The following is a 9,454-nucleotide window of genomic DNA, read 5'->3' on the forward strand; positions in this document are numbered from 1 at the left end:
TATTTCTATAATATTTAAGTGTTTTAATTCTCGAAATTGATGAAATCGTCAACTTGTGATTTTTATGAAAATATATGATTTAAATTATTTACTTTTGATTTTAATTGTAAAATGATCAAATTGATACTCGTGGTATTTATCTGAAAATCGGATTGAGAAAACCGTTGTAGTTGTTATTGTTATTATTTATGTGATTTGGATTGAAGTCCAAATATGATTTTTATGTTGCGATATTTGTGAAAGATAGATAAAATGGTTTTGTCCATCTAGGATTGTCCGAGGTAGGAGTTGTAAGAATTGTAAGACCATACCTAAGGGCGGTATGGCCAGAGTGCACGGCTGGTAGTCCTAACGTTAGGCAATGTGAGATATGAATGAGATATCTCGATTATTAATATGATTGATGTTATGATAAGCTACACGGGTGGAATTCGAGGATGGACACACACACACAAATTTTGTATTACGTTTTGATAATGTTTGATGATTTGAATTATAATGTTTTACGTTTGTTTGATTACGAGTTGATTTGTTAAAGCGATTTATTTGATTACGAGTTGGTTTGTAAGCGATTTATTTGATTATAAGTTGGTTTGTTAAAGCGGTTTATTCGATTTGATTCGTTTTGATAAAACGTTGTTCGATTTGATTCGTTTTGATAAAATGTTATTCGATTTGATTCGTTTTGATAAAACGTTATTCGATTTGATTCGTTTTGATAAAGTGATTTATATATATTAAATTATATAATAATAAAGTGAAATATACAATTAAGTTATTAGCGAATCAATCAATGTGTCAATAAGTTAAAATGAGTTCATAAGTTAAGAGAACTACCTAATTAAGAGAACTACCTAAAAACAGGTAGAACTACGTGGCTTTGATTCCCGATTTAAAGATTAAAAGATGTTCGAGATACGTAGGAAGCTTGATAGAATTATCAAGTCCAAGCCAAATAATTAATAAAATTTTAGGTAGTCCAAATTATTTTTATCTATTAGAAAATCGGTTCGGCTTTCAGGCTGTTAGGCATTCGGTATCCTATTTTCCGTTCATACCCGATGCTGATTTGGGTCGGGTGTGACACTATGTCAGCATCTCAATATATAAATGTTAATAAATACTACTTACACATAATGTGCGAAGGACAATGGAAGAATCGGCCTGAAGAAACATTTTATGTGCGAAGGACATAAAAAGATCTTTGCAGGGGCACCAGAGCCATGGATCACAAAAGACATGAAGACCCTTCCCGAATTTGAAATCTTCAATGATGTGGCTGAATGGGGCAAAGAGAACTAGAGTTGCTTCGTGGAAGAGATCATGATCACAGAAAATCGAGCAGTATGAGCAAGTGATAGTCGCCAAGGAACCGACAAAGGCAAAGAATGAACCTGGGCCATTAGGAGCCAAGGAAGACATGGATAGTGAATGCATTGTTGCTTTTATTTGAGAATGATGATGACTTTGAACCTGTTATCAATTTGACGTTGATCTTAATCATTCCATGCATATTCATTCATATAACATGTCTATATTTAAAGTCAATACGATAGAAACGTCAACTTTCAATCTTGGTACAGGTGAAAATTCTAAACTTATACAAATTGCTTAAGATATAACTATTGAACTTAATTGAATTTAAATTGGGCAAATTGAATTTTAATTATATTATATTATATTTTAGTTAATTGGGTTAAATAAATCAATTCGTGTAACTCGTTTCATGTTTCCCCTTCTTACAGTTACATTTTCACTTTTTTTTCCATTTTGACACCTCTAAAAAAAAAAAAGGTAAATAACAAGTCATGAGTATAAACGACATGCCGTCGGGGCACTTTCAGAGGTACTCCAAATATCTGATCAAACACTCGCAGGGTCTGGCACTGTCGTCTTCATTTCAATTCACCTTATCCTACTCTTTCTTTGCAAAACCCCCAGCTATCAATCCAACACCCTAAACCCTACTCCGTCAATGCCAAAACTCAGAAGCCAAAAAGGCACAAATTTCTCTCAATCATCCTCTCTTTAAATGTAAAACTGCCTTGCCTAACAAAAAGATAAAATCTTTTAGACTTTCCTTTTTCTCATGGAATTGTCTTCTTCTTTCACTCACTTTCCTAAAGTTTCTGATATCTCCTTTTCATCTTCCTTCTCTCCAATCCCCCTTCAATTCAATCTCAAAACCCCCAAAATCTCTCAAAAGTGTGGCGTATTTGCTGTAGCTGTAGACCCGCAAGAACTTCCTCAGAACAGCCCACAAAGACTCCTCAAAGAGCTTGCAGAGCGAAAGAAGGTCACTTCTCCTAAGAAGAAAGTGCCCCCTAAGAGATTCATACTCAGACCCCCTCTTGATGACAAGAAACTCGTCGAACGATTCTTAAATAGCCCTCAATTATCCCTTAAGCAGTTCCCTTTATTGAGTTCTTGCTTACCCTCTTCGCGCCTCAACAATGCCGATAAAACCTGGATGGACGAGTACTTGCTCGAGGCTAAACAAGCATTGGGTTATCCTTTGGAACCATCTGAAAATTTGGGGGATGACAATCCTGCTAAGCAGTTCGATACTTTGTTGTATTTAGCGTTTCAGCACCCTAGCTGCGAGAGGACCAAGGCAAGGCATGTGAGGTCTGGGCACTCAAGGCTGTGCTTTTTGGGGCAATATGTGTTGGAATTGTCTTTCTGTGAGTATTTTCTGCAGAGGTATCCTAGGGAATCTCCTGCACCTCTGAGGGAGAGAGTTTTTGGTTTGATTGGAAAGAGGAATTTGGCTAAGTGGCTCAGAGCTGCGAGCTTGCACAACTTGGTTTTCCCCTTTGATGATATGGATAGGTTGGTTAGGAAAGATAGAGAAGCGCCAGTCAAGTGAGTTTTCTTCTAGCTCGTCTTTTAAATTTGACCAATATGTGATTCTTTGCACAAACAGAAATTGGAATTTGTGAGTTGTTGATAGGTTTTATTGTGCTTGGCTGCTTGTTATATTAGAGGTTCTATGCTATAGCGAGCTAATGTACTTAAGTTTTCTTTTTATACTCAATTATTTTTTGTCATGTTTCTCTGCTGATTCAGTTTTGTGGAAACTCTTCCATTCTAGGATTTTGTGAACTCTTTAATAAAGTTTGTTTTTCTTGTCTGCTGAGATATGTCTCATTGAGATATTGTAATATTTTGATTTCCTTATTCACAAAGAAAGACCTTCTCTGAACTCACATTAGGAAAAATAATTTCCTATTCTTTGGCGTACTTGATTTACAGAGGGTTTATTTTGTGAAAGTTCCCAGTGGGTAGATGGAGGACTTGGTTTATTTGTATAAACTGCTTATGGTGGTGAAAATAGTAGACGCTTGACAATGGATAGGAAGTAAATTAAATAATATATAGCTACTATTGATTGGAGGATTGTGATGCTACATACTTCATTTAGGCTGCTTTCATCTGCAACTTTGCTTGAGATATGGCGACATGGAGAATGTGAGCGAAGTTGAAACTCAATTGAAATTAAGGTTAAAAGTTTGTAAACCCTTCTCATCCGTATTTGCTATTGCTAAAGACTCTGTATGAAGCTTTTGTTAGTCGAATGCTGTGTGGAAGTTAAATTTTCACTCCAATGGCTCCGCATAGTATGACATTCTGTGGGGGAAGAGATCATTATGCAGCTAAAATTATGATTGTTGCCGACAGTGGAGTTGTACGGGCATTTTTAAAAAGGAACTGCTGGGACAAAATAAGCTTTATGTTAATTAAGCACAACTATCTTTTCAATAAGGACCATTATATTAGTCTAGAAATATTTGCTTATTGCTCACCACCAAGGTGGGAATTTGTTTTTGCAGCAACACTAAGACTGACTTGTTTGAGCATGAGGGTTTAGTTGCATTGATTTGAGTACGTAGTAAGTCAGATATCTGGCACATTGATCTGGACTTGCTGGGAAGGCTGGTTTTTGCAATTCCTGTTTCTTCTCTGTTAGTGTTTCAGGGCATGGAACAAGTGCAGATAAAATATCCCAATAAAATTGGGCTATTATTTGTACTCGAATTCCATATTTAGATGTGTGTCTGTGCGCGCGTACCCTGAAGTGGACCCTTTTATTCTGATTATGAACAGTCTGTTGCTATGCTTTACTAGAGGGCTAGTCTGGTCGTATGCTTTCTTGTGTAAGCTTGTGTGGAGATAAGTCGAAATTATGAAGTGGAACTATACCCTTCTATAGTTCAGGCAATTTTAGTGCTATAAGGTAGAATTGCCATCTCTGATTTGATGGAACTTTGCAGTATTCTTATAGTTGATAATACGTTGATGAGGCTTAATCCAGTAGCTGTTCTGCAGCATTACCATCCTTGGTTATTATCATATACCTGATCTTCGTCCATTAAATTACAATGAATTACCATTTTGTTACCCGAGGTTAACATGTCATTTTTTTTAAATAATAATAATAAAAAAAGAGAATAGTCGCTAAATTCTTTTGTGGTTGTTGACAGGTCTGTATTCTGGGCCTTATTTGGTGCAATATATCTATGTTTTGGCATGCCAGAAGTGTATAGAGTTCTTTTTGAAGTATTTGGGATGGACCCAGAAGCCGAGGATTGCCAACCAAATTTAAGGAGGCAACTTGAAGATGTAGATTACGTTTCTGTTGAATTTGATGGGAAAAAGCTTAGTTGGCAAGATGTTGCTGCATACAAGGCAGGCTCTCTTTTTTGCGATGCATTAAACAATATTGTCATTGTCTTTCTATTAGAAATGAGAAACATAGAAAACAAGAATTAACATCCCAAGTTTTGATTGACTAGTGCAAATGTCATATTGTCGTCATCTGTTATTGTAAGCATAATGCAGTCGCCCATGCTTCATAGTTGAGCTGACATCGATGTTGATTCAGGACTTGGATTTGATTAGTTCTAGAATCAGCAAGGAAGCAATATATTTTATAATGTTAAAATGATCACGGGTGACTGTAATCAATTGTAAGGGCCTTTTTTTTCTTTATTTTATTCGATAAAAAAAGAGGTTTAATTCTATTCTTGTTACTATGTCTGGGAAATCCTTTGATTGATGAAATTTTTTTTGCAGCCTCCTGAAGATGCTCTCTTTGCACACCCAAGGCTTTTTAGGGCTTGTGTTCCGCCAGGTATGCATCGGTTTCGTGGGAATGTATGGGACTATGACAGCAGACCGCAAGTAATGCGAACACTAGGATATCCTCTTGCAGTATCAGACAGAATTCGAGACATTACTGAAGCCAGGAACATTGAACTTGGACTCGGATTACAGGTACTCCGTTCTTTCTATCCTTTGAATGTGATATACATCGTCTATAGAGAAGTACATTTGTTATGTTCACACTTTCAGTTTTGTGTGTGGCATTCACTTGATGTATTTTGCAATTGTTAATGACTTGATATTCTCAATATGCTGTCTTTAAACAATTAATCTCGAACTATTAATTGTCTGAAGGAAGCAACCTTTTGGTTGGGACGCCTTGTGGTATTATTGCGCTTTTATTTGTTAAATTCACTTTTCTATATTTTCCTGATATATTTCCTTTTATTGCTCTTTTACAGCTTTGTTTTCTGCATCCATCAAAACACAAATTTGATCATCCTCGCTTTTGCTATGAACGATTAGAATATGTTGGCCAGAAAATCCAGGTAACAGTTCTCTCAATTTGCAAATCATCGATCCTACATTCCACTTCATAAGTATGAAAAGTTGGAAAGAGAAAAAAAATAAAATTAAAATATCCTGTGCTAAATCAATTTACAAAATTGACGGCACTTGTTTATTCTAGGATCTTGTAATGGCAGAGAGATTGCTGATGAAGCATTTAGATGCCCCCGGGACGTGGCTACAAGAGAGGCATCGGCGTCTTCTGATGAACAAGTTTTGCGGCAAGTCCTTGAGAGAGAAGCATCTGCAACACTTTGTTGTCTACTCTGAGCAGGTTCAAGATAAATATGAGGCAAACCGGAGGCTCAGAAACCCTGTGACAACGGCTGTTCAACAAGCCATTCATGGCCTCTCATACACTGTGTACGGGAAGCCAGATGTGAGACGCCTCATGTTTGAAGTTTTTGATTTTGAGGAAACCCAACCGAAGGCTGTATAAAAATAAAAATTTCAGGCAAGTGGTTACCATGTGGAATAATATTCTTTGTATTTTAAATCCCTAACAAGGCTAATGTAAGATAAAACTTTTCATTAATGCTGATAGTTTATTCTTGTTACTTCAAAATTCAACAATGTATTGCCATTCCTATGATGCATACCTTTTATTTAAAATCTGTATGTCTCTATTGATAGGCATGAGTAATTACTAGTTTTTTGGTATCTGAATCCGCATGTTGAACTAAAATGCAGTGATCTCATCTCAAACTTGATTCGTTTCGTCATATGTAGAGAGTGCGTTAACAGTCAAATTTAGCTCAGCATTTAGTTAAAGTTAGTTAGCAGCTGTTAGAGTGATTGGATATGAACCGTTGTTCTTCGTTCAAGCTATATACACAGTAGAGTCAATAAGGAGATATTCTGTAACCTTTTACACTTTTGATCAATATAATTAAAGTGCTTTCTTCTTATTTCTCTGTGCCTGTGATTTCTAGATGGTTGCTTCGGTCGGGTCGGTTCTAGTTGTGGTATTCTTAATTACAATGGTGAAAGCAGTTCAACAACCTTGTTTTCAAGGAGCATGTTGATACGGTTGAAGATAATGCAGCCTTTGGAAGGATTTGGTAATCTTGGCAAATGGGAGAAATGTGATGATATGGTTCTTTCTTGGCTGTTGAATTCAATCTGAAATGAGCTAGTAGAAAATCTTGCAGTGTTGCAAAGGAATTATAGGAGCAAATATTGCAAAAGCAATAGAAGACCTTGTTGTATAACACAGAGTCTCCTTAAGTTATCCATGAAGGAAAATAGGCGAACAAAGACATAACGGAAATATAATTTTTTTTTTTACCTATTTCTCTTTACCAAGGATCCGTTAATCTTTATTTAATATAAAGAGGGATTAAACATAAGCACTTTTATGACGATCTATCTACCGTTGCAAATGAAATGCCCACAACTTTTTATCCGAGTTTCACAAGCACAAAACAAAAACAAAACTATTAGTAATCAACCGTTGAATAGCAATCAAAGAAGATTGCATCTAAAGGAATCAACACAAGATCAAAGAGAGAGAAAATGAAGATAATAATTGGTCGAGTGGAGTCGGGAAGAATTTCTTCTCTTTCTTTTGTGTTGTCCGAAATTCACATATCAGGGGGGCTTATATTATTGCTTCCAATTCCTAACCCTATTAGGATTAGGTTAAATCACTTGATTAGAGTCATATTCTAAAGGGAAAATTATAAAATTGGATCAAATGGGAGGCTCATTTACATATTTAAACCTATTTGGAACCAACTTACATATCTAGACTACTTCAGTATGAATTACCTATAATACCCTTCATATATATAACAAATTAGCCAGAATATTATTCTATCCTTTTTGCTCTCTCCATTCTCTTCAGCTCTCTCACTCTTCATTTCATTGGGATCCTTCACTTGAATAGCTCAATCCAAGCCCAGACTTTTTCATGTAAGTATTATGTTAGTTTCACATATATAAATCCTTTTTAACTAGTTGATGTTGTGTTTTTGAAGTTAGAAATTTGTAAAATCTCTATTTCAAATTAGTTTTCGGGAACCCGTAACCTTTGCATATTGTGATTTTTCTTCGTGAAATTGCAATCTGCGAAGTCCGGTAGCATATGATGCGAATTCGCAGAAATGTGTTAGATGCGAAGTCTGCGAATTCGCAGATTTAAGATATGTGAAGTCTGCAAAGTGTATTGACTTTTGATTGCTTGACACACTATCTTTTGGTTTCCTTGTTGTTTATCATTGGTACCAGCATGTCAACCGACCATTTATTGTGTATCGTCATGTGGAATGGCCGATGGAAAACCATTGGAAAAGTCATGACATACGAGGGGGATGAATCTAAGTTGCTTCAGCTGTCAACGAGAATCAACTTGGAAATGCTTCAAGAGAGAGTATACACTTCTGCTCGTATTGATCCAACATCATTTGACGTGCGTATGACTATACAAACTACATATGGTCCAAATAAAGTTCTTGGGGTAGTAGTTCTGATTTTTGACTTTTGACTATGCAAACTACATACGGTCCAAACAAATTAACTTTTTCCCTTTAACTTTTGACTCTCTTTTTTAACAACGTTACTCAATTTGGCATATGTTTGCTAACGGAATGAACCTCAAGGTACCATTTTGTAAATTTTTAAACCACAAGGGTGCCGGTCGAAAACAGGTGTAACCACAAGGTTTATTTTTGTCTTTTTTTCTCGATATTAAAACCCATAGATTAAAGCTTATTATCAAATTGGGTGGGATAAATGATAGAATCGAACAAACTGAGCCGGAATCTTCTGCTTGGTCGTCTTAGATTGATTAGTTTGATTTAGGGGTGGGTAAAAAAACCGGTCAAACCGGTAACCGAACCGAAAATCGGTAATCCGAATTGGAAAAAATGGTTAACCGAACCGGTGGTTTTCTTAATGGTTAAAAAAATAAATAGGTACCAGTTTCGGTTTCGAGTGTTTAAAAACCGCGGTTAACGGTTAACCGAACCGTTTAATAAACATAAATTTTTTTAAAAAAATTAGTCCATTTGACGATAAAATCAAGGCAAATATAAATATAAATACATAGATTATACTGTTTTATGTTGTAATGAGTACTTTGACGAAATATTATTTACATTTCTTTATGTTTTAAATATAAACTGGATGGATTGTTTTTTAATTCGGTACTTATCTTTGAATTCTGAACTTTTATAGGAATTCGTTTGGTTTGAATTTTTGAAATTATGCATATTTTAATATTGTTTAAAAATTTAGATTTGGGTAAAAATTATGGTTAACCGTTGATTTTTTGTTAACTAGTGAGAATTGGTTAAAAACCGTTAACCGAAAAACCTAACCGAAATTAATGGTTAACCGGTTGTATGGTTAACCGATTGATTTGGACTGATTTCGGTTTGGATGGTTAAAACCCCGTTGATAACAGTTCGGTTAATTTTTTTGCCTAATGGACCGGTTAACCGAACCGTGCCCACCCCTAGTTTGATTGTTCTTACTTCTTACATTGCTTTTTTTGGTGTTTGGTTTATGTGGTTCCATTTGCTTCACTGTTGATCACGGCTCACCCCTAATTAATTACTCCTTCCAGTCCACAATAAATATCTTTCCAGAGATTTTTTTTGTTCCATAATACATGACATTTTGCTTCAATCTATGCATATTAATTTACTTTTGTTGGTCCCGTGTGATTAGTTCCAGGGGGGGGGTTAGGAACTAATATAACTTTTTCGTTTTAATTATGTTGACTTAATATAATTCTTTGAGTTTTACAACTTAGCTTTGGTCAGCACGGCCAAGTGAG

The 9,454-nt window shown here is 35.6% G+C and overlaps 1 protein-coding gene across 2 annotated transcripts; it reads left to right on the forward strand.

The window, feature by feature from the left end:
- Positions 1–1,872: 1,872 nt before the first annotated feature.
- LOC136230309 (ribonuclease III domain-containing protein RNC1, chloroplastic) lies at positions 1,873–6,964 on the forward strand. Of its 2 annotated transcripts, XM_066019349.1 has the most exons (6): positions 1,873–2,865; positions 4,485–4,689; positions 5,077–5,277; positions 5,568–5,654; positions 5,795–6,127; positions 6,606–6,964. In XM_066019349.1, the coding sequence occupies exons 1-5, from the start codon at positions 2,090–2,092 to the stop codon at positions 6,110–6,112; spliced, it is 1,587 nt and encodes a 528-aa protein (XP_065875421.1). In that variant the 5' UTR covers positions 1,873–2,089; the 3' UTR covers positions 6,113–6,127; positions 6,606–6,964. The 2 variants fall into 2 exon arrangements, with proteins under 2 accessions (XP_065875421.1, XP_065875420.1); XM_066019348.1 differs by lacking the exon at positions 6,606–6,964 and having other exon boundaries at positions 1,874–2,865; positions 5,795–6,265.
- Positions 6,965–9,454: the final 2,490 nt, after the last annotated feature.

The sequence above is a fragment of the Euphorbia lathyris genome, chromosome 5 (assembly GCF_963576675.1).
Source record: "Euphorbia lathyris chromosome 5, ddEupLath1.1, whole genome shotgun sequence".
NCBI lineage: Eukaryota > Viridiplantae > Streptophyta > Magnoliopsida > Malpighiales > Euphorbiaceae > Euphorbia > Euphorbia lathyris.